The sequence below is a fragment of the Thamnophis sirtalis genome, unplaced genomic scaffold (genome assembly GCF_051295495.1).
Source record: "Thamnophis sirtalis isolate CommonGarterSnake01/CBP01778 unplaced genomic scaffold, rThaSir2_p1.2 scaffold_11, whole genome shotgun sequence".
Taxonomy (NCBI): Eukaryota; Metazoa; Chordata; class Lepidosauria; order Squamata; family Natricidae; genus Thamnophis; species Thamnophis sirtalis.
The window spans coordinates 35,273,864-35,299,706 of NW_028261391.1; the positions used below are offsets into that span (position 1 = coordinate 35,273,864).

Genomic DNA, 25,843 nt, shown 5'->3' on the forward strand with positions numbered 1-25,843 from the left:
GACAAAATATTGACTTTCAGTATAGCCTAGTAGTCCTCTTAAAATCAGAAGTGGAAATATTTTTTCCTATTCCCCCATATTAGGCTTTAAACTGCAGTGTAACTAACATACACAGGAATTACCAAAACTACAAAATAGTTCAGTTCTCTGGCAGCATGTTTGTTCTTATAAACCACCTGATATTTTCTGTAACTAAAATCATTTTAAAGCAGTGTTTCTCAACCTTGCAAATTTTAATCGTAGACTCAGGTTGCAGAATTCCCCAGCCAGCATGCTGGCTGGAGAATTCTGAGAGTTGAAGTCCGTATAATTTAATATTACTAATATTGAAACAACTGGCCTAAGTCTAATATATAGACTGCTTCAAGTATTTAGTCTCCCTTTTCTAGTAGAAAGTATATTCTTAGACTGACTTCAGCTTGTTTTATTTCATAGTTCTATCTTGCTGTAATAAAATATTGGAATCTTCCTTGCCCTAGTTCCTTGCTCAGAATGGGATTACATTTCTTTACAGTGGTGAAAAATATCTTGATATAGCCCATCCTTATGGGAAGAGGAATTGAGAGTTTTCTGAACCAGTTATCCTCCTCCTATAATATTCTAATTACCGTATCCCACATTATTTATCTAGATGTGTGTTTCAGGAATATTGCAAAGTAGAGAAGAATTACAATAGAGAATTTGGAAGATAAAAACTGTGAGTAAAGAAGAGGTTAAGTCCTCCCGGCTCCTTTTTATTTAAAATTCACATTAACTTTGTCTAACACATACTCATATAAATCATCACAGGGGCTTTGCTGCATTGATGTGTAAAGTGTTGTTTGCAACTGAATAGTATTATAAAACAAAATTTAGATTTTGTCTCTCCTGCTGCTGTAGACGGCTTACAATTAATATGTTACATTCAATAATTTCTTTTCTCTGCAGGTGTTGGAATTCATGGTTCAGCCCTAGCTAATTTATGCTCACCATGAAGAAGAAATTATAAATAATTATAACAGGAAAAGAAGAATTTGAAATTAGGGCACAGAACATTGAAAGATTTTATATGAAATAAGTTGCAAACAGTTATTTATAAATGTGAGGTCTTTCTCCAGAGATTTTGAAAATCTTAGAAATCATCTTCAAATTGTTATACATTATAGAGTGTAACTATTTGCTTTTTCTTAGTATTGATCTCTTATGCCTAGTTACTGAAAATTAAGATTCACTGACTTTATCTAGATGTGACCATCCTTGCTATTAATTATATGCTTGACTCCTAGGTAGGTTCTGTGAAAAAGTAGGAGATAATAAGCTCCTTTTATCTAAGAATGTAGTGACATGTTTCACAAGCATATTTCTCATTAAACGTCACCCGCATGTGATTGAACAATTATCTCTCCTTTTTTTATTTAAAATTAGCAAACTTTGCTATTACTGGGTTTGGGATAGAAAGGTTTGAAGTATCTTCCCTTCTGTTTTTCCCAGGAGTAATCTGGAGAGAGAAGTTGTAACTACATGGATTAAGAAATCCCCACCTAGAAAGTCGGGTTGTCAGTTGTCTTTTTACAGGAAAATCCTTAAAGGAAAGAATCTGCCAACAAGGTTTTAAAGTATACATCTATACAGTACATATTCTTAAATACTATGTAATACTATGTAATACTATGCCTATGTCAAAATTGGTTAACATAATAAAGTGGTAAATATCACTTTGGTTATTTCTTAATATTTTCTAAGGGTATCTACGAGCTTAATTTGCTTGATTAAGCCTCTGAGGTAATGTAATAATGCATACCAAATCAATATTGCATCTGGTGTGTTTTTCAAATTAAAGTGAAATGTTTAATTATATTCTGATTGGTATTTGGTTTGTTAACAGTTGACATAAACAGGAAAACAGTTAAATAGGTCAAAGACATTGATTTGCCTATTATTTTCAGAGGAATAGTAAAAAGTACATGTAAAATAATGAGAGAATTTATAGGATTATTTAATCCTATTTAAGAATAGGATACTTAAAAGAATACTCAAAGCAGACCCACTGTGTTCATTGTGGCAGAAATAGCTGAGTTGCATTATTTCCCTAGCCAGAGGCCATGCTAACGTAAGAAAGCTTATTATCTCTACTATTCCACTCTTGCAGCATAATTTTTGAAATCTTTGATGAAGATGGGAGAATATAAAGGCCAGGTGTAACCTGGGCTTACATCAGGACTGTCCCAGCTTGGGTGTTTAGGAAAGAAAGACCCTCAACTCCCATTTGTAGCGAAAGGTATACTTTTATTAAAGCCAAGTGTTAAAGCGTATGCAAAGTCAGATCTGAATATTCCTGCATAAACCCCATGATTTTCCCTTTTCCCAGGCCCTCCCCTGGGAATATACATTTTGTTAATATATTCACTAGTATTCAAACTAGTGTTTTGGTAACAGTTCTAACGTTGACATCTCTTTACTAGCCATTTGCATTCCATTCTGTGTCCTTGGATCTTTCAACCATTGTCTCTTATCTTGGGATGGTAGCAATAGCAATAGCATTTAGACTTATATACTGCTTCACAATATATATAGCCCTCTCTAAGAAGTTTACAGAATCAGCATATTGCCCCCAACAATCTGGGTCCTCATTTTATCAACCTCAGAAAGCTGAGTCAACCTTAAGCCTGGTGATATTCGAACTGCTAAACTGCAGACAGACAGGCAGCAGAAGTAGCTGCAGTTTTGCATTCTAACCACTGGGTCACCGTGGCTCCTATTTTTCCTGGTACCTCTTGTTCCTGTCATCCCCCCTTCCGACATTCCCCTACTGGTCCTATTCCTATTATGGCAGGATGCCATCATAGCAAAGCAGAACTGAAGTGATGTGATGGTAGATCTGACAGCTTCTTTGATCAAATATCAAAAAAGCCTCTGAAGGTTTAGTTCATCCTGGCTAAACTTTCTGCATTAAACTATTTTTTCCCAATTTGCTATTCCTCTCCCAAGGTTAAAGTAATTTTACAATTAAATATAGAGATGAAAATTTGAGTTTGGAGTATTTGTTTTAAATATATCTTTGAAGTGTTAACTTTGAACTACCTTTGTCAGATAATCATACAATCCTAAACTGAAAGCAATCTTAGATTGTTCTACAGATAATTCCTTTCTCAATTAACCTGTCAGACCTTTAATATTAATGATAGAAAAATAGAGTGTAGGTTGAGTGTTATGAGTTATGCCCATGGATAACCTACTGCCATTTGCTGATTAAAACTGCTGCTTTTTATTAAAAATATAAAAAGGCTATTGGTCTGTCTGCAACTGAAAAATAATTATCAGAGCTTTTAACATATAATCAAATTTTAGTAGTATTTACTTATATATGCCCATTTGCCAACTCCAGGATAGAAATGATTAAAAAATCACAATTTGCAGTCTAACACAGAAAACTTTTTAAAACTTTTAAGGTTTACTCTGAAAGGATTTTGATTTAACCGTCTTTATCTTTTTGATCTATTAATGTTAATATCCAGCGAAGTCTACATATTTTATTTTAAAACGGTGAATGTTTAAATTTTGCAACAAGTTTGGGGAAAAAATCTTGACCTCAACACATGTTCTGTAATTGTTTAAAATATTACAGATGAATTATAATTTCCATATTGATCAAAACTATGTATTTGTAAGAAATTTAACAAAAGGGACACAAACTGCAGATTTATATAGATTGTTTTTGTCTAAATTATAGTGTTTACTATTGTGGTGGCTTAGGTATATAATTTATGCGTATTACCAGTAAATAAAGTATTGTTGATTTAACAAATTATACATATGGAATTCTACACAGACAATTCCAAATGGAGTCTCACTGAGCATTAGTACTTTCACTTCTGGGATGATTTGACTGTGGAGATTGGGGAGAAGACAAAAATAACTCCTTTCTAGATTCCAGAATCTTTGTTCCGCTACTCTTAGTGATGTTCTCTAAAAGCAGCCTTACTTTCTTGCAGCTAATCTTTCAGCACAACTGTGCAAAAGCACATTCAATAATGTCCAATATCCTGCTTCTTCACAGCTTAACATTTCTGTTCTTTTATATGTCTTCAGATCAGAGGTGGTTGCTCCCGGTTTGACCCAGTTCAGCCAAACTGGTAGCGGTATTTTGGCCTGGGTCGCAGAACCGGCAGTGACCCAGGCTGGCCATGCCCCCGAACCAGTTCCCCAGTCTCCGCTGCCAGCATTTTTTATAGTAGTGTGCACATGTGCACAGTTTACTGTAAATTGTTCTACACACGCGTGAAGATCAATTTACATTGAACTGTGCACCCATGCGCACAGACCTGCAGATATTTGCCTTGGATGGCTGCGAAGCACGCGCGAAGCAAACCAGTAGTAAAACCAGGAGCAACCCACCTCTGCTTCAGCTATAAGACAGATATGCCTACATTCAAATATTTTCATTGGGCTTGGAGCTTCTTGGTGTTTACATGACTCTTAAGCTTGGTTTTGCCACACAAAAGCAAATTATTTTGCTACATAAATATTTTTCTTCCTCCTTGTTTATCCCGTCCCTGCTTTTAAGAATTCCCTTTTCTGGATATTCTTCCATGCAATTGTGATACTGTGGAAGATCAAAGTTGAGCAAACATGACTCCAATTTTGTTATGGGGAAGTTCCCTTAATACATAGACTATGATCAGAAATAACTGATATGAGCTTAACCAGTGTTACATATTTTTCTGGGGTAGATGAACAGATTTAACAGGAATAAAACAATTAGCTAGTATACAGTATGATTACATTGCTTAAACTATGTAAGACTTTCCTTGAGTAACAGTTCTGTGGAACTCAAATTATTTTACAGATAGAACGGAGGGGGGAGAGAGAATAGGAAAATGTTGAGTATTTCTTAATTTGAGCAAAACTTCTAATTTTTATTACTGCCTGGGGAGTACCTAAAGTCTGGGCAAGTATCTAGGTGTGATCATTGGAGAAAAAACACATATGAAGGTCTCCTGGTATTAACTTTACATAGCTGTACATTTTGTTTTTTTTAAAAAACCCTGTCAATGTATTGTTTTACCCAGGTTTATCTAATGCAAGTTGATTCGACAGCAGTAAACCAGTTATAGAATATACAAAGTTTGATGAAGAGCAAAAATATGTGGCACAAAATGGCAATTACTACTGAGTTACCTGTTAAGGAATATAACTCAAAAAAACTTACGCTTTCCTTGTTTGTGCAAGAATAATATGATGTTGGAGTATTCAAAGAAAAAGCTATCTAACTTCTAGAGGATTTTATATGCTAGCAAGGTGCTTTAAACATAAATAAAAAAGTTAGCACTAGAGTGAAAAGGCCTTGTTATGTGAATGGGCCTAAAACCAAGGATGGACTTCTACCCCTAAATGATATAAATAAATAAAACTAGATATACTTTAACTATTGACTAAAATTGGACCAAAAATCAATGTATAATTTCTAACATAGTTAATTCCTGGGTTTGCCAATCTACAGTTTAACTCACTAATTGTATGTAAGAATAGTTTAGCTGGGAGACGATATAACCAAGGACTCCACTGGAATTTTGGAGTTGCAATCTAAAAATAATAAGCTGGCAAAAGACAAAACAGATTTCATGGCATTTGCATTTAAATTCAAATAAAATAAAGACTAGATATGCAGGAGAGGCCAGATTTTAAACAAATAAATATGCTTAATTATCATTCCAAATTTGAGTGAACCATTATGTATAATTCTTTACAATTTTTTAGGGAGAGGGTTGTGGTATTGGATATACTATTGGTCTTCTTTATAGTCATCTATTGACTACAGTACAATACATTCATTCAGTGAAGAATCCACACTCTAAGTAATTATTCCTGTGGCCATCTACACAACTGGGATTGCTAAATAATACACCTGTTCTATTCCATTGATTCTTCTGAGGCAGAATCAACATTTCCTCTATCAAGTGCGGCTCACATGATTAAGTTGTGTACCTGTTTCTAATTCTGTCCATGGAAAATAACTGTCCCCAAATATCTAATATTTACATATCCCTGTAGTAAGATAAGAAACCCTGAACATGTTCTGGGGTAATCTCATGTGAGATTACAACTCTTGTACATTTTCTCTCTGAGCAGTTTTTCAAATTCAGGAGATGGATGATTGTAATCTGTAATACTGTTCATTGTTTCAGAAGGGTCCAGTTCAAAGTGCTGGTTTTGACCTGCATGGCATTGGGCCAGGTTATTTCAGGGACCACCTCTTCCCGATTACATCTCTCCACCCCATCCAGTGGTGGGTTTCAAAAATTTTTAGAACCTCTTCTGTATGTATGGCCTGCTTTGTGGGAGTGGCTTGCCAGCCATGTGACCAGGTAGGAGTGGCTTGCCAGCCATGTGACCAAGTGGGAGTGGCTTGGCAGTCATGTGACTGGGTGTACCTGGCCAACTTGTAAAATGTGGTGAAACTCACTTAACAATGCTCTTGCTTAGCAACCAAAATGTTGGCTCAGAAACTCTGGCATTTGAAGCACGCAAGTCAAAGCTATCAAGTAACAAGACCCTTGCACCCCTAACCCTTTAGAAAAAAAAACCAGGGGTGTTAAAACTTGACAGCTTTAAGACTTGTGGACTTCAACTCCCAGAATTTTTCCTCCAGTCATGTTGGCTCAGGAACTCTGGCATTGAAGTGTGGAAGTCTTAAAGCTGTCAAGTTACAAGACCCTTGCATCCCTAACCCTTTAGAAAAAAAAACCAGGGATGTTCAAACTTGACAGCTTTAAGACTTTAAGGTTTAGATAGGACTTTTAGAGGCAGGCAGGGCTATTGGTGAGCCAGCCAATCAGTGTGCAGGGAGCGGGGCAAGCGCAGTGTAGCCGGGCAGGGAGTGGGAGTTGGAACCAGTTCTAAACGTCACGGTAGATTTGTGGAACCTTTTCTATAGAAGAGGTTAGAACTGGCAGGAACCCACCCCTGACCCCATCCCATCAGATCAGGCAGAAAAGGTATGTTGTGGGTGTTACCTGTTAAGTAGCTGCATCTACCTCCTTCTTTTTATTCCAACCCAATTTCCTGGCAACAACCTCCGTTTAAGCAAGAATAAAGTATTTTCTTTCTTGTTGAAATAATCAGAATCACTGGGGACCAGTACAAAAGGAGGACATAAAAAGAGAAACAAAGGCAAATCAGTAGGCTTGCAGCTCATTTCAGGTGCTATAAAGATCACTTAATCCAGTATGAAGAATGTGACACTTAAATCAAACACTACTTAGAACTAACCATGATATTTCTCTCCCTTTCTGCAGTATTTTGAATCTCTTTTGTATCTGATACTGGGCTATGTATATTACCTGTTTTAATGTTTAATTACATAATTCATAATCTTGACTGTTATTTTATTAACCTTAAAATACAAACATTCACTTTTTTGCATTTTCACTAAATAGAGCTGATTAAGGTAGCAATTTTTACTTAGTTTTTCAGCTTTTCTTACTGTAGTCCATACATTTTAGTAATTATTTATAGACTAATACTGGGTAGTCATGAAAACAGAGGTTAAAAGAGTGTGAAATAAAGATGGTTTATCTAGCTTTCTTCACACACAAATATTGTATAGATTCTTCCTAACTTTGCTTTAGATAGAAATGAAATGCCTCCCACCACTGTTTTGGCCCACAGTATTAACCAAAATTAAATACTTAAGCATGCAAGATCATGCAAAATGAATAATAGCAATATTGCTGGGAAATTTGTGAACAGTATGCTCAGCTTGTGGTATTGCAGTGTAGGATTTCTGGAGCCATGTGGATGCTTAATTTGACACACTTACTGAGCAGAAATGAGTATTTTTAGCCATAGGCTTTCTTTTGCCGCCTTCATCATTGTACGCACATTATCAGTGCTCTGTAACTATCAAAGAAAAGGTTGTATTTCTAAAGTATTTCTTTAAAGCAATAATCCTTACAGCTGTGATTCTTTCTTTGATCTAATGTACTTCAGTGTCTTTCTTTATAATATAATAGATTTTCTGTGGGTTGGTTTATATTTAAAGATACCAAATTTAATAGAATTTTTATGATGGAAGTTGGAAGAATAATTACTTATAAAGAGATGCCAGTATCAGAATAAGCAGCTTGGCACTACAACTCTAAGCCATGTAGCAGAAAACTGCTTTTGAATATGAAGAGAGATTAAAAATACCAATAATTTGTTCATCTGAGGGTTCTAGGGACATTTCCTTTTTTCTTTTCTGTTTGAGAAGAATCAGAGGCCAAACTAACAATTACAGAGAATATTGCTGAACATCAGAAAGAATTTGGCATTCTGGACCTGAGATGAGAGAAAACGATATACCTTTCTTTTTCATTCTTTAGCACAGTTAACAGTCTTCAAAGGAAAATAAATAATCCTGCCTCAACTTTAAACAAAAAAATTCTGTTTTTACTTTTGGAAAGCTAGTTACAGAAAAAGTAACTAGATTTCCCTAAGAGCTGAAAAGTATCTTTCCCCACCCTAGCTTTTTAATTTCTTATTCTATTATTCGATCTTATAGATTGACATATTTTTTTAATTAAATGTTTTTTTTATTTTAAATTTTCAAAACAAACATAACACAAAGAATCCTCCTCCTTTACATACTGTAGAAAGTATATCAGTTGGTTACAAAAAACTTTGGTGCGTCTCCACTGTCATCACAAAATTCGTATTAACTCAAGTATTTTAAATCAGATATTTTTATACATATTACCATCATCATACCTCCATTTTCATTTGACTATAATTGTTTAAATGTCCTTCATCATAAAATGTACCAAGATTTAAAACCTGACCACATACTGGCATTTCATTTGTTATTTCTAATATCCTCTAATAACACTATATCCTCATGGCCTATTCTGACTAAACATCAATAATATTTAGTAACAAAAATTTCTAATCCTCCTTTCCAAATCACTGTTTACAATTTATATCCAATTTCCTTATGTTGTACCCATACATATATATACATTGTTGTTCTGTCCCCCTTCACGGCTCTTAACAAACGCAAGCAGACAAACTTAAAAGGAAGTCTTTCTTTATCAGTTCTCAGTTCAAACTGGCTTCGAGCCCAAAAATAACATAAATACAAGTCTCCGACAAGAATGCAAAACAAAACTCTTACAAGCAATGCACTTCTTCCATGAATCAGGCTTACAGGAAACACCAAAACACTTATCCAAGTGTATTAAGCAATGTTGTACGCACGAAGGAATGTTGTCCCCTGCGACTAGGGCATGGCAGCATCCGTCCTTTTATCTCCAAACTTGCCTCTAACCAGCCCCAGCTGCATAATGAATCTTGTATCCCGAAAAGACTCACAGCAGACATCTGCTGAGTCACAACACTATCCCCCACCGCAGGGCCCTTTCCCTGGGGTCCGATGGTCGGGATGACGTGTCCCTAAGATGACCCGCACCCATTTCCCTTGGTGCCTTTTTTTTTATAGAATTTTTTTTATTTTTGTTACATAGACAACATAATCACATAACAATAGAAAAAGAAAGGCAAAGAAGAAAAAAGAAAAAAACACACACAAAAAAAAAACAAAGCCCATCATCCCATGCAGTATGTCATTTGATTACAGGTGTTTTAACCTTTATCATTCTTATACATTCATTGTTTCATTTAATAGATTATAATTTAGTATCGTTTCTTATTCCCCTGCCTGTAGCAATCCATCCCTACTACATTTCCCCCCATACACACCCCCCATATCTCTCTGTTATATATTTAATAGACACCACAATAAACTAGGATTAAAAAAGGGGGGGGGGGAAGGAAAAAGCACAAAAAAAAGAAAAAAAAACCATCATCACATGCAGCATGTCGTTTGGTTACAAGTGTTTTAACATCTACATCTTCAAATAATATTTACCATCTCAAATGTTTCATCTAGTATAACTAAAAACCTCATTTTCATTCTACAATATATATTCAGTTAACATTAGCATTATTTTTCCCCAGAAAGTATACTTATATTCATTATTGTCCTTGCATTTCATACCTTCAAACAGAGATCTTATTCCTTCATTTTTCAACAAGACGTCGCTGCATATATATACCAGTTTTCATTTGTTCCCTTATTAAAATTGCTTATCAGCAGCGAAATATCATTATAATAAGTTCTTAACATTATACATTATATCACCAGACCTTATATTAATTCTTCATTGTATCATTGTTAGATTATTTCACAGCATAATTATATCATCATTCACTTACTTCAATTAAAGCATAAGTATATCATTTTTCATTTCCAAGTTTTTTTTTCCCCTAGCCACCAATAAAACAAATCCCATATCTTATAAAATTGCTCATCCTCTTGCTCTCTAATCCTTGGTGCCTTTTTCATGAATCCCAAACCTCTGGAGGCATAGCCCCCTTGAATCGGAACTCTTTAGGTATCCGGTGGCCACCATGTTTCCTTCCACCCTTCCCGGCGTCGACACCCTGTCCAGGGTCATCCACCCTCCACAAGGCCAACCCACCAGCCCCACTACTGTCAGAGGTTGATGGCAGCTCTACCAGCTTCGATCAAGCCTTAACACCCTGTCCAGGGTCCTCCACCCGCTGCAAGGCTGACCCACCAAGCCCCTTTCTGTCGGAGGTTGACGGCAGCTCTACCGACTTCGGCCGAGCCTTAACTCCCTGTTTAGGATCCTCCACCCTCTGCAAGGGTGACCCACCAACCCCCTTTCCGTCGGAGGTTGACGGCAGCTCTACCGACTTCGGCCGAGCCTTAACTCCCTGTTTAGGATCCTCCACCCTCTGCAAGGTCGACCCACCAACCCCCTTTCCATTGGAGGTTGATGGCAGCTCTACCGACTCCTGCCGAACCACCACACAATCCCCTCCCACAAAGCCCTTCCCCCGGTTTCGATGATCGGAGTGTGGCCCAGAAGGGTTGGTGACGGCCTCCCCGGAACATGGTCCAAGACACTGGCACCCCACTGGGATCCTAGAGACAAAGTCCAGTGTTGCGGGGACCGGAGTCGACAACGGCTGGAATCTCGGTGGAGTTCTCTTTGTAGACCTGGCCCAATGACACTGGACACATGACTTCACGCATCTCCGTACGTCATTTTTCAGATGGGGCCACCAAAATTGACGGGAAGCCAGGCGCAATGTCCGAACAAACCCCCAATGTCTTGACGCAGACGTGTAATGAATCTGCGCGAGCACCCGTCGACGGATGTGCCCTGCGGGAACATAGAGGCGGCCCCAACACTTCAAAAGATCCCCTTCCAAAGTCCATGGGGACGCCGGCCCCACTTCCGCTTTTCGTCGCTCCACCCAGTCGTCACCCTGCTGCGCATCCCGTACCAGAGCCTGCATGCTCACGGGATGACAAACAGCAGTGCAGGATGCAATGGGTAAAACAGTCCGAGGTGGAAGCAAGTTTGCAGGGTCGGGCTTCTTTACTTTACTCGGCAGGGCATCCGCCCTGGGACCCCACTCCCCCCCCGAACGCATGCTATCTTGTGCGAATGGGGTATCACGGCCACACCAACGTGCTGATTGTCCGATTTGATCGTGCGTTGCTGAGGGACGGCTGCAGTCCGTGCAACCCTACTGTTCTTCTTGGGGCAGCTCCCTGCCAAGTGTCCAAGATCCCCACAGTAAAAACACAATCCCTCCGCACGTCGTCTGTCCATCTCTCTCCGTGACACTCAAGGTCGGACAGCACCCAACTCCATGGGCTCGTCCCAGTCCACTGCAGTCTCTTGCTAAACCGGCATACTGGTGGTCTCCTGGAATACACGGCGAGGCTTTCGCCTCTGCAGCTGGGCCTCTATCAGGAGGCACAGGTGGACCAACACGTGGAACGTCGGTGGCCTGTCCACCCTCACCAGTTCATCCTGCAAGGCCTCAGACAATCCATCTTGGAACGTGTCCATTAGAACTGGTTCATTCCATGTGGAATCCTGGCTACGTAGCCTGAATTCAGACACATAGGCCTGCAATGACTCAGTCCCCTGCTGCAGTGATTTCAAACTTCTGGTAGCTGTTTCCCCTTTGATCGGATCTTCAAACATCCGTTTGAAATATTGGCAGAAGCCCTGGAAGTCATCCAACAAAGGGCTCTGCTGAACTAACAAGGGGGTAGCCCACCGGGCAGTTGTGCCTGAGAGCAAACTGATCATGAATCCCACCTTCGTCCGGTCAGTGGGAAAGTCCTCCGCTCTCAGGTTAATAAACAGCTGGCATTGTCCCAAGAATGCTGCAAACATGGCCATACTCCCATCATATTTATCTGGCATGGCTACTGGGCACTTCCTCCTTGGCTTGGGGGGGGGGGTTGCAGCTCTCTGCAACTGTTGAATTTGATCCGACAACATTGCTTTTTGCTGTGCCATTAATTACTTTCAGCCATTATCTGTTCCATAATTACTGAGATTAAGGCTTGTCAGGCAGGAGTCAATCTGTTCTGTCCCCCCCCTTCATGGCTCTTAACAAATGCAAGCAGACAAACTTAAAAGGAAGTCTTTCTTTATCAGTTCTCAGTTCAAACTGGCTTCGAGCCCAAAAATAACATAAATACAAGTCTCCGACAAGAATGCAAAACAAAACTCTTACAAGCAATGCACTTCTTCCAAAGTCTCCACGAATCAGGGTTACAGGAAACACCAAAACACTTATCCAAGTGTATTAAGCAATGTTGTACGCACGAAGGAACGTTGACTCCTGCGACTAGGGCATGGCAGCATCCGTCCTTTTATCTCCAAAGTTGCCTCTAACCAGCCCCAGCTGCATAATGAATCTTGTATCCCGAAAAGACTCACAGCAGACATCTGCTGAGTCACAACACATTGTTATCATTATCCCTCCTTCATTTAACTCTATCCATTATCATAGCATTTCCTCCCCAAAATCAAAATTTAGCTAAATTCAATGTAGTTATTTTTTATTAACCTTTATATATAACCAAATAATTTCTAATCTTCCTTTCATAGGTACCATTCAATATTCATATCCAATTACTACTTGTCATACCAATACATATGTATACATTATTATCATTATCAGTTGTTTATTTAACCATATCTATTGTCACTAAATTTCACTAGTTTTAGATTATACACTTTCATCTACCAACCTGTATATTTCCAGTAGCAAAACAAGCTCATATCTTCTACCATTTGTGGTATCAGTCCTCTAATCATCTCCTTAATCAAATTTTCATGGACTCATCTTTGCAACTCATTGCTTATTGAGTCTCTCATGTAATTTTCGATGCCCTTCTTCTGTTTCTTTGATCAGCTTATCTTTAATTATCAGTGGTGTTATCAATGCTGTTGCTAATAGAAGTTCTCTTTAAATCCATAAATTCTTTTGTTCTTTCTTCTTCTGTATCTTGACATCTGTTCCCCTCCATTTAATTCCTCTTTCCGTATTCCACTCTTTCCATTTCCAGACACAAACCAATCACCATAGATATCAGCAGATTTGATTTCTTTGTGGTCATTTTTCTCTTTGGTTTTTAGGACTCTAACCACCACTTTTTCCACTTGATAAACATCTCCAACTTCTTCATCATATTTTATTGTTAGATGCTCTAGATTTCCCAACTTCTTCTCCCTCCTCTCAAATGTGTTTGATAATTTCTGAATTTCAAACATTATCTTTTTAAAACTTAAAGCTTCTTTCTGCTGTTGAAGTTGTGCCATAATTTCCAGCTGACAAATACTGCTGCTCTGGCTTGGAGGATTTTTACAAGGTTAAACATAAATTCACAGTAAAATCATCTTTTCACTTTCTCTGGTTAGAGATATAGTTCAAAAAGACACCTGTGTATACAATTTGTCCTTTGGTTCTTATCACTCTCTATAAACAAACTGTGAGATTTTGAATTGCCAAGCCAGACTGTTCAGTGAGGAAAGTGAAAGTGCTTTGTTCCCAATACACAAGCCTCCAGCCTCTGAGCAGCAGCACTAACTTTCCCTTTGTTGTTAGAATTCTCTTTGTTTCCTTCTTTTATTTTTATCTAATAAAAATCAAATTCTTGAGTAAAATAGAGGAGAAAAAAAGGAAAACACACGTAGTAATGAAGTAGAATTTTAGTGCATAGGTTGCAAAAATAATAATAAAAAAGGTAGAAGAAAACTTAATCCATTTGTTTTAAAAGGCTTGCATAAATTCCATCTATAAAAATAGCATTTAAAAGCAAGATAACACACTGACCAAAACCATTCAAAGCTTAATTCCGCCGCTTATTTCTTCTGTTCTCAGATTTAAATTAATTTTAAGTTTTTTTGTAGGCAGTCTCTTTTAAAATGGTAAAAATTCCTCACCAGCTGTAAACACTTTCTCTTTCCGTTTCCTTCCGTTTGGAGCCATCCCAACTTCATCAGCCTAGAGGCTGTGCTTTTATCGCCAGCTAGAAGAACTTCTCCTCGGTCGATCAGCGACTTTGCGGTGTCCCTGAGATCAGCAGGATGTATTCTTCCCGTTCACCGTCTCTGCGGGGCGGTTTATGTCCTATTGGACAACCCAGCGATAAAAGTTTTGGCAGCGATTTCAGAGCCTTGAGATCGCATGTCCGTCTCGTAGCGATGTCGGCTCCTCCTCCCAGATTGACATAATTTTATATGGAAGTCTTTTGTATATATATACTGACATAATGAGTGGGTTGTATCAGTCTATTTCTAATGTTCCTACTATTTCCAATGTTCATAATATGCTATTTCTATAGTCAAAGCTTCACCATCTATTAACAGAAGAATGAACAGCAGGCTTGATTTTAAAAAAAAATCCCAAAAGTTTATGGAAATGCAAAATAGCTTTCGAGTTAAAACGCCTAAAGGAATGGAACAGAAAAGGTCAAGGAAAATTAATTGAATTTGATAGACATGACATGCTGGAAAAAAATGAAACGTAGATTGAAAACTATGGGGGAATGGAACAGTTCCTGGAATCCTGACCTGATTTTGTGTGAGGTACCATTTATCTGTGCAACTATGCAGAATCATATAATTGGCCAAGTACATTTAGGCCATCAGATCAACTGCCTGTTAAGTGCACAAATTTAAAAACTAAGGTGCCCATGTATTTAGTGAAAGAAGACTTTGTCTGTCTGAGTCATTTGTACCATTATTGAAACTGTCGTTAATTTTTCCACCTCACATTTAATTGAAATCTGCCTTCCTATAATTTAACTTCATAATTGTATGCCCTGCACTATGGAAAAACAAGTAAGGGATCTTGGCTTTCTTTTGTTTGACATCTTTCTAGGTGTTTGAAGAATGGCTATTACATCTAACACATCTATATTCTCTTCTTATTTGCCTGGTTGTTTCTCCAATCCATCTTTGTTGTCCTTTTCTGAACCCGTTAAAATTGTTCTGAATAATTTTGATATCGAGGTGCCGATAACTGGATCTTGTCTGTTAGGGAATTACACTTGGCAGGTTCCAGGAGGAGGGAGGGTCTCTTCTGCCATGGTGCCAGCCATATGGAATCTTATTTCCTTGGAAGAAGGGAAATAGTTGAGAAAGCTGGATGAATTGTTACAATTGTTATTTTCTCCTTTCAGATGAATGGTGTGCCATTGAAGATTACTTGGTGCAATGAAACGTCTGACACCCCTCATTCTTCTTTCCTGTGGCTCCTTTAACCCGATAACAAATATGCACATGCGTTTATTTGAACTAGCAAGAGATCACCTTCATCAAACAGGTTAGTTTATTTAATGTCTCCAAAAGCAGAGTGAGCTGTGTTGCAATAAGGAATCATTTGTATCTCCAAAAATGGGGCAACATTCCACATTGTTTCAACACATTTTAATTTCTGTTAATTAAAAGTTCAAGACTTAGACCAACTACTTCACAACATCTAAATTGAAAGTTTACACATTTACTCTTCCTTGAAATAAAAGTGATGATAAGGAAATATAAAATTGTTTCCCATCAGTATAATTAAGTTTCGCCAAAGGTTCAATAGAATAATTGCAGACTAACTTGTGATGAAAGGGGTCTTAACTTCTCTCCCAGATTCTTTCTCTTTTCGAGGTGCCATGAAACACTTAAACTGCAATATCACATCTGTATGCTAATTTTATCACTTAAGCTAAAGAAGTGATATAGTCTGCAATTTTAAGGAAATCAGGAAGAGAAATCAGAAAAAAGCCTCTATGTATTCATTATGTCTTTGAACTGTTTCTTCAAAATAGAAATTACAGAAGAGGAAAAACTATGTTTAGCTGCCTCTGTGTTCGGCCATAATGATCCAAGTAGCTAATGATCCAGGTAGTTGACTGGGTCATGTTCACTCAAGCATTAGCAATGATCTAAGATATGGATGAGCAGGTTCATTCAGTCTCAATATCACTAATAAATGGACTGTAAGTCATGAATGCTTGGAAAGCTTCAGAAAATAGTTCACAAGCAATAGCAATGACGAGCAATCTAGAAATGTTGTTTTAATGGTATACTGCTACATAAAGTCACTCACAGACTTAGATTTCAAGGTTAACCAGAACCTTATAGTTTCAGTTTTTGGTGACAATGCAAATAGTGAACATATTGGTATCTTTGTTAATTGTAGAAATGGAAGATAATTCTGAGTCCCCCCCCCCCCCATGCATTACTTTTAAAAATTTTGTTGACTCCTATTGATGGCTCCTGGTAATTTTCCTAAGAATAGAACATCTATCTATGTATAATGAGATCCTTTCCATGTTTAATGAAGATCTTTGTATTTTCACTTTTGCCAATATTGGTCTCTTTTTATGGTGTTACAAGAAAAGGATGGTATCTACCGTATTTTTCAGACTATAAGATGCACTGGAGTATAAGATGCACCAGGATTTTGAAGAGGTAAAAATTTTTTTTAAAGTGTTTGTTCCCCCCCAGCTCCCAGGAACACTCTGCAGGCCTCCCAAACCCGCTGCACGCCCTGTTTTTTGTGAAAAATGAGTCATGTAGAGAGTTTGGAAGGCCTGCAAAGTGCTCCCTGGGGTTAGGAATAGGGGAGAGCAACAATATGAAGCCTGGGGGGAAGTGATTAAAAGGTGAAAAATAGGCCTTTTTTCTTTTTTTCCCCGAAAACGGGCCCATGTTTTGCAAAAACAGGGCATGCAGAGGATTTGGGAGGCCTGTGTTCCTGGGGGCTGGGAAAGGCAAAAATGAGCAAAAAATGGAACTATTTTTTTTGCAAAAGCATGCCCATTTTTGGCAAAAAACGAGCCATGCAGAGGGTTTGAGAGGCCTCTAGAGTGTTCCCGCGGGAAAAACAAGGAAAAATGGGGCATGCAGACAGTTTGGAAGTCCTGCAGAGTGCTATTACTGAGACAAGCTAGAGAGCTAGATGGAACTATACAAGGTTCTTATAGACGTTTCATTCTATTTAATTCCCATGTGTAAACAGAACAGGGTAGAAATGAGATTGTCTTAAGGTTTATTGGATATTTCATCCTGCAAAAACCAGAGTAAAGTTCATTTATATTCTCTCTTAGAATTTCCTTTGAATTTTATTTACTTTTAGGGAATAGAAATAAGGTTTTGTTTCATTACCATTTAACACAGTATTTCCTTCATTATCTCTAATTCCTGTTAAGGAACAAAAACTCATTCATGTTCTGAAAAGTTTTGTTTTATTCATACCAATGGATAAATTTTATGAAATAATTTCTTAAATATAATGTATAGGTCTGTATATTAGTGAATAATACATCCTATTGTATTTTATTATTAATAACGCACAACCTTATTTATTTTCCAAGCTTTATCATGCTTGTTTAGGTTTTTATTTTTAGTGTAATTCAATTTATTGTTCTATGAATGACTTTTAGTACTGACGGATGGTGCTAAATATCTTTTGGCAATCTTTTACGGCTAACACTCTCCACTCATGTGTTCCTCTGTACATTATTATCTTGCACCATTTGCTATGATTTAAAGATGTCAAAAATGATCTAGATATTTTACCTTTAATGAAATCTTTCTCTGTAGAATGAAATCATGGGAAGAATGTAGAATGCATTTGGGGATAAAAAACAGAACTAAAGAGCTGTTCACCTCTTTACCAATGGAGATGGATGCTAAATGTATGGATGTAGCTCTTCCAAGACATGTTGAAGCTGAAAGTGTTGGAGCTGGAAATATTATGTTTAAAAAAAAAACCTTTTCCTTCAAAATCCTCACTTTTATGGAAGGAATAAAGAATTGCACTAATATGCTATAGCATATAATACTGCAAAATAAAATCTTATCAAGAATAGTTAAATTCTTGATTATTTACTGTTAGTTTTTGTTTAATATTACATAATTCTAATTAAATTCAGTTTTAGAGGCAGCATTTGCAATGTAATATTTTTCAGATTCTTGTTCACATTGAAGTTTTTTTATTTATTTTAAAGCTATGTATCTATGTAATTCATTACTACATCACTACTTAATGTCTAATTCAGTTGATTAAGAATAATCTTACAAGTTCTAATATAGAGATATAAGAATAGATTTAGCTACTGCTTGACATATCCTGAAATGCCATATGTTTATATGAGCTCTTGTAGATATATTAACATTTTTGGTAGTGATTAGCAATGTAAAATTCACCAAACTCATACAGACACATAGACACGCACGTACGGACACAATTTTGCAGACCTTATTTAGAATACTAAAATCATCAACATTTGATGATAATAGAAAATATTGGTACCAAGGGAACTCCAAGAAACATTTAGATTCTTATCCTTTTGTTCTTTCTTTTTATTACATGTTTGTATTGTAATCAAATGGATGGCACATGTTCTCAGTAGATACACATAAAAAGACTTTTTAGCAGCAAGATGTAGTTCTGATAAAAACCATATGAAAAAATTCTTTTTAATCCTTGAACAGATGCTGAACACCTTTTGAGATTTTAGGTAACAGGAATGAAATAGTCTATGTGCTACTATTCTCTTTCTCATTTTCTCAATATTCTGTTGTTGAGAATACTATTATATTCTATTTAAACCAACAGCTATGTGAAGAAAATGCCTGATCACAGGTGCGAGGTTGGTTTTAGAATTTATTAATGTCACAGCAATTGCTGACAGGAGTTTATTTTTTATTTTCCATTACAGAATGAATGAAACTTGGAAAAATTAAACACTGCATGATAAGGTATTATCATGTAATCTAAAGAAAATATTAGAGCTTCATTTTAGCATCATCTCTTTAGTCTTGCAACAGAATCATTTTCAAACTTCTGAAAAGCAGAGACTTCTGTAAACATAAGTTTAATACTCTTTATGTTGTGTTTATACTTGGTTTAGCTTTTTTTTAAAAAAAAAACACTGCTTAATAGTAGAAGATTCTCTGCAAAAATTGCATCTAAAGCTCCAAAAGTATGCTTCTTTGTTTTATTGTGTACCCCTTTGTCAAAAAAAACATCAGTAGACCACAACTTCTGGAATGTTTTTCACCCTATCCAACTTTCTCATTTTAAGAGAAATATGTATATTAATGACATACTTCTCTATCTTTAGGTGACTAAGTAATGTTGTGAAGGTCCTGTCTGAGTGTCTGAAGACTGTGATGTGTCTGTAGGGAATAATTGAGCTTCGATCAACCCTAGCAAACAGAGCAGCTTTAAGTTTTTAGGTCTTCTGAATCCAATTATTTTCTGTCTTTAGTTTTAGATGAGATAACACTATTTCAGATAGAACTGGCATGTGAACTTGGGAATAATCCTGGATTTTCAACAGCTGTTCAAGGCCTTCTGAAAATCTTATATAGTACACCGATGTACAGTACACCAATTTCATCCCTTCCTGTATTGAGAAGCATTGCACACAGACATTCATGCTTATGAGTAAGTTATTGTTATGTGATATAAATAGGACTGCCCTAGAAGGACATCTATAACTTGCAACTAGTAGAAAATGCAATAGTGTGAAAAATTATGGGCATCTCTCAATATAGCCATATTACATTAACAGCATTGGTTCACAATAGTTTTTGAATGTAGTTCAAATGCTGGTTGTCACCAGTGAAACCATTCAAAAATGGGCTAGGATATTTGAGGGACCACATCACTCCAATTGTTTCTAACAATGCCATTAGATCTGCCTTGTGCTGGCCCTGTTGCTTGAAGAGTGTCATCTAGTGGGAGTCAGGAAGCATATCTTCCCTATTGTAGCATATGCTTTGTGAAATACTATTTCACCAAGAGAAATGCCATGAGGATTGGGAGGGTTTTGAACTGATGAGCTATGTAATTTTGTTCTGATGGGTTTACCCTTAAATGCCATTGTTTCCTTTGTTTCTGTTTTCATGTGCTTTTATCATTTTGTTTTTTGGTATTATACAGTGGGGTTTTTTTTATTGCTTAGCTACCTGAAATTGCTGAGATGAGTGGCAAATAAATCAAATATACATTTATGCTGCAGACTGGGACTCACTTTCTTAAGTATTATCGTTGACCCAACTCAGTGAGACTCTTGAAATGAAATTTGTATTGCCTATTCCTTCATGTTCTAAATCCTTCTTGGTCTTTTATGCAAAAATCCTGGTTATATTTGTAATAGCTGCTTAATTATCTCCTATTACTCTTGCAACTTTTGTCCCATTACTTTATTTGCTTTGACCCTTAAATCAGAATAGTTTATTTAACACGATGTTTTTACTTTTCTCTTTGTTATGTTCCTCTATATCTAACAATGCAGTCCTAAATTAAACAGGCTGGGAAGCCCATGCTATCAATACTCGAGGAATATCAGCCCTTTGAGAAAACTGCTGGATAGCCTTTCCCCCTCCTTCCCCCCTTTATTGTTAATTTAGTATCTCTGTGTCCAAATGGAAGGTAGCTGAATAGAACAGGTTACTGAGCTGGTAACATGCATTCCTGAATAGAATTTTAATTAAGATGAGAAAAATATTTTCTAAAATTTCAGTACAGGTAGTGCTCAACTAACAATGGTAATTGGGACCAAGCACTTGGTAGTTAAGCAACACAGTTGTAAGTTCAAAAACCTTGTGACTGTGCTGTTTAGTGACATGGCAATCACACTTGCCATTATTAAGTGAACACTAAATGGATCATTAAGCAAGGACCTCGTGTGACTTACAACTTCTTGCCAGTTTACCCATTGACTTTGCATGTGCATGTACAAGATCCGATCATAACTATTTCTTATTCAATGACCCAATGAGGATTACTTTATTTTAAAACAAAGTACAACTTCATTGACTTGATGGGAAGATCGTGTATAAATATATAAATAAATAAGTACAGTAATGGGCTTTGTGTCAAATTGCATAGTATTTTCTCTTAAAAATATATTTTCTTAATGGGTGGTGGTAGATTTCTCATCCATTCATAGTACCAATTTGGATAGACTAATGTTAAGGAATGTGCACTGGGCCGTGCACATGCACAGCGTGCACATGTGTACCCACCACCCGCAACGCTCCAGCTGCTTGACAGAGCATCGCGCAGGCTCCATATGCTCTGTGCACATGCGCAAATGCCCCGATCGGCTCAAATAGTGGTAAGGACAGTGGGTGGGCAGGAGGGCCCTCCGGAGCTCCCAGCAGGCACCGGTAAGCCAGTATCAGGGTGTATCCCACCACTGGTAATAGGATTATGCAAAGCAATCCAAACATGTTTTGCCATGTCTGTTAAATGTGAGAAATGGAACAAAAAACAAAGGATCAAAAGCAAAGTGAGATGGACAAGGACAGCTTTCCAAGTTGATATGTGAATATCTGAAAAGCTGCAGACACTTTAATGATTCAAAGTGGGATGGTTCATGTCTACAAATGTTACAAAGCAAAAAAACCTGTATAATAAGTTTGAGGAAATCACTTTCACATGTTTACAATATCACATTGTAGAAACATTAGTAGGAGGATCTGCTGTTTTAAGTCATGGAAGAAAAGTGGACTTAAATCTAATATTAATTGTATGTCTTAGATTTATCTAACTTGAAATATAACCAGCTCAATTTGGAGAAACACATATTATTTCATGGAGTTTCATTTTTTTCTATATTTTGATGTTTATTCAATTTTATAATTTTAAGAAAAAAATGTTAGTAAATACCAGTGTCTTTTATTCATTTGAATTATGAATTTTATCATCTGTCTTGAAGTAGACATTAATTAATTATATTTCAGAACATTCTTGGAGATTCTTGCCTTTACCTTTTAATTAACATTGTCACTCATAAAGAGATGGCACGCATGATATTAATTAAATTAGTCCCCTGTAGCTACTCACACATGGTCTAAAAATCTGTGATAATTACTTTTTTCACTGGCTAACACTATTATGAAGATTTGCAGAAAACATTTTAAAGCACATGTCACTGTTACTTTATAAGTACAAGAAGCAAATAGTTATCAGATAAAGCATACATTAGCTAGGTTATCTTGAAGCTGTTCTTATAGTTCTGGTATATATTTGAAGTAATCATTAACCCAATCTTCAGATATTCTAATCCTACACCTTATAGATAAAAAATATTTGCAGTTGCAGAGTGCTTTATGATTATCTGCTCTTTTTAGTAATATCTACCAGGTTATCTGCAGGACCCCTCTTCCTAAGGACATCTTCCTGTCCTAACAGATTAGATAGGTTGGGTATACTCCAAGTCCCTTCTCTTAAATATTGCCTTATTTGGGATCTGAGCATTATGCTTTTTCCATGTCAGGTTTCCAAAAAATGCCCTAATTGATTCATGAGTCTTGAGCCAAATTTCAAAAGAAAACCAATCATTTATTAGGAGCATTCATTTTGGCAAGACCTTTTTGCAGTCAGTTCTGAGCATTATTTGAATTATAGCTGAACTTTACCTCTGTTCCTTCCCTCCTCTCAGTCTGTGTCATAAATCACATTCCCCAATGAGATGCACCCATCCCTAGTCAGCCGCGGTAATCTGAGATCCGACACTAGCCAAAAGTATGTGTGAAATGTGCCCTCCCCTTTCCTCACCGTGGCAATTTTATAAGTTGACAGCAGCCCATGCCCAATGGAACACCCTTCTTCCTGTGGTTTGGTAGGGCCCTATCATTCTAGCCTTCCAAAGATCACTTAAGACCTGGCTTTTCCCCTAAACACTTGGATAAGAGTGTTTTTGTGGTGGACTGAGGTTAAAGTTTATTAAGGTCCCATATTTTTACTATTTGTCATTTATATGTCATACACACATACCTATCTGTCTGTCTATTGTAATATTTTATTTATCCATTTATTTTAAAATGATGCTGTTATAACTATTGCTTGGGAGCTGTCAGAGTTCAGTATAAGATGTGTGGCTATACATATTTTAAATAAATAACTTAATGCTTCAGTAATAGAACTTTCAATAGTTTAATTGCAGAAAAAAAGGAACAATCCTTTTTATTCACAGTGTGAAGAATTTCTCAGTCTATCATTTATCACTATTTCAAGAAAAGGTATAAACAGTGGATTGTTTAAATATATTTTTCTCTATCTAGGAAAGTACCATGTGATAGAAGGTATAATTTCACCAGTTAGTGACAACTATGGGAAGCAAGGATTGGTAGCAGCAAAGCATCGAGTCGCAATGGTTCGGCTTGCAGTTGAAACATCCAACTGGATCAGGGTGGATCCTTGGGAGAGTGAGCAAAGTCAGTGGACTGAGACTCTCATAGTACTAAGGTAATATTATTGATAGTTGCTGCCACTGATAGTAGAATTTAATCAAATATTTTAGTAAAATATATAATCCACAAGCAAAGAAGGTAGAAAACTTTATTTTGCTTAGAGGAAAGGAGTTGTAAGTAGAGTCCTTTCATATATAGAAGAGAAGAATAAGGTAGATGAATAATTTTTTAACAATCCCTCCTCCTCCTCCTTCTCCTCCTCCTCCCAGACCAGGAGTGGGTCCCTGCCAGTTCTATAGAAGAGGTTCCACAAATCTACAGTGCCATTTAGAACTGATTCCAGCTCCCTCCCCCCACCCATCCGCATATAATCAAGATGAAGAGCGAGAGGAGGAATTCTGGGAGTTGAAGTCCACAAGTCTTAAAGCTGTCAAGTTTGAACACCCCTGGGGTTTTTTTCTAAAGGGTTAGGGGTGCAATGGTCTTGTAACTTGACAGCTTTAAGACTTGCCTGCTTCAAATGCCAGAGTTTCTGAATCAACATTTTGGCTGCTAAGCAAGAGCGTTGTTAAGTGAGTTTCACCACATTTTGCAAGTTGGCCATGTCCATCCAGTCACAATGCTGGCGAGCCACTCCCACCCGGTCACATTTTTTAGAATCTCTTCTGTAGGTGTGGCCTGCTTTGTGGGAGTGGCTTGCCCGGTCACATGGCCAGCAAGCCACTCCCACAAAGCAGGCCACACCTACAGAAGAGATTCTAAAAAATTTTGAAACCCACCACTGTATCAGACATTTACATTCCTTTTTTTAAATTCTTAATTATTTTCAGGATGATTTTAAGTAAATTTCGCTTGACATACACACAAAAAAGCCTAAGTATATTTGCTGTGTTGCTAACATATCTAGGTCCCAAATTATAACATTGTTCTGAAATTCATTTGATTACTGAAAATGCAGGATTCTGTATATTCTCAGAATTTTTCATTCTAATTTTCTATAAGAAACTATGTAGGTAAATTATATAACTTATACTCTGATAGCAAATATTTTTCTAGTTACTTGGCTTGCAATCCTTGTTTTTTTTCCCTAGTACCATAACATATGTTTGGGGAAAAAATGACTTTATTTTTATGCAGGAAACCCACTGCCGTCTGTCATACTGCTGTCAGCACAAGGGAAGTTGCTTAATACATGGCCAAGGCCTTTGAAAAGTTCTGACCTGCTTGATTTCCATCTGTTCCATTTCTATTAATTCCTCCACTGCTGGACATGCAGATCTAACAATCCCTTTCATTTAGCCCTTAGTATGCTTTATAGTTCTTGTGAAGACAGCAATTACCAGGTCCCTGAACTGAAGGACCTTATAGCACCTTCTATTTCAGGGACTCATTTGGCTCATTTTTCAGATGCATAGATATCTGAAATTTTTGCACATTTAAAGAAATGTAGAGAAAATCATCAGAAAAAGGAAAAAAAACAATCTAAGCAATATAGTATGCTTAGTATGGTTGGATATCCAGAAAACTGCAGCTAACCAGCACATCAAATGTACCGTTTAACTTGCTGATATGATTGATATGGTTGATAGTTTAACACAAGTGATTCTGGGCAGTGTAAAAAGATTAAATGCAAGTATTCTAGTATACTATTTACAACTTTACGACTAGTATTAGTCAGTTCATATCATATGCTGTCCAAAAAATATCTCAACTGAACAATAAAAATTGCTGATTAACAAAATTAAAATAAAAAGTAAATTAAACACTACAAAATACACTAAGAAAATATAGTAAACAATGCATATAGAATTCAATTTTGGGGTGCAGTGCAATCCCATGTAGTAACAAAAGTGATTTTTAAATAAGATTACATTGTACATCAGTTTACATTTTAAATATGAAGTTATTCAAGATATCAAAGCATATTTCCCCAAATTAATTAGCCATTATTCCAGAGAGGAAGTTTTACATTTTTGAAATCTCAAATTGCATAGTATTTTTTCGGTATAGGTAGGACTAGATTTCTCATCCATTCATGATATCAAGTTAGATAGACTAATATTAAGTAATAGGGCTATGCAAAGTATTCAAAACAAGTTCTGCCATATGTATTAAATGTAAACAGGAGCAAAAGCAAAGGAGTAATATATCAGTGATAAAACATCTATACCAATTTTGGGTGAAATATTCAAAGGCAATTTAATATTGAATTTAATATTATTTTTGATTGAAATTCCCACTGTTCAATCTTTTACATAATGATGAAATTTTACATT

General features: G+C 36.7%; 1 protein-coding gene across 3 annotated transcripts in view; it reads left to right on the plus strand.

The window, feature by feature from the left end:
- NMNAT3 (nicotinamide nucleotide adenylyltransferase 3) overlaps positions 1-25,843 on the plus strand; it is a 38,551-nt gene that overhangs the window by 4,786 nt on the left and 7,922 nt on the right. Inside the window, exons 1-3 of one of the 3 annotated variants that reach the window (XM_014053348.2) lie at positions 655-697; positions 15,542-15,684; positions 23,439-23,622. In XM_014053348.2, the coding sequence (XP_013908823.1) occupies positions 15,576-15,684; positions 23,439-23,622 (293 nt within the window). In that variant the 5' untranslated portion in view covers positions 655-697; positions 15,542-15,575. Of the gene's footprint in view, positions 1-654; positions 698-15,541; positions 15,685-19,698; positions 19,810-23,438; positions 23,623-25,843 lie in introns of those variants that run through there. The other 2 variants (XM_014053347.2, XM_087725501.1) reach the window with 2 other exon arrangements.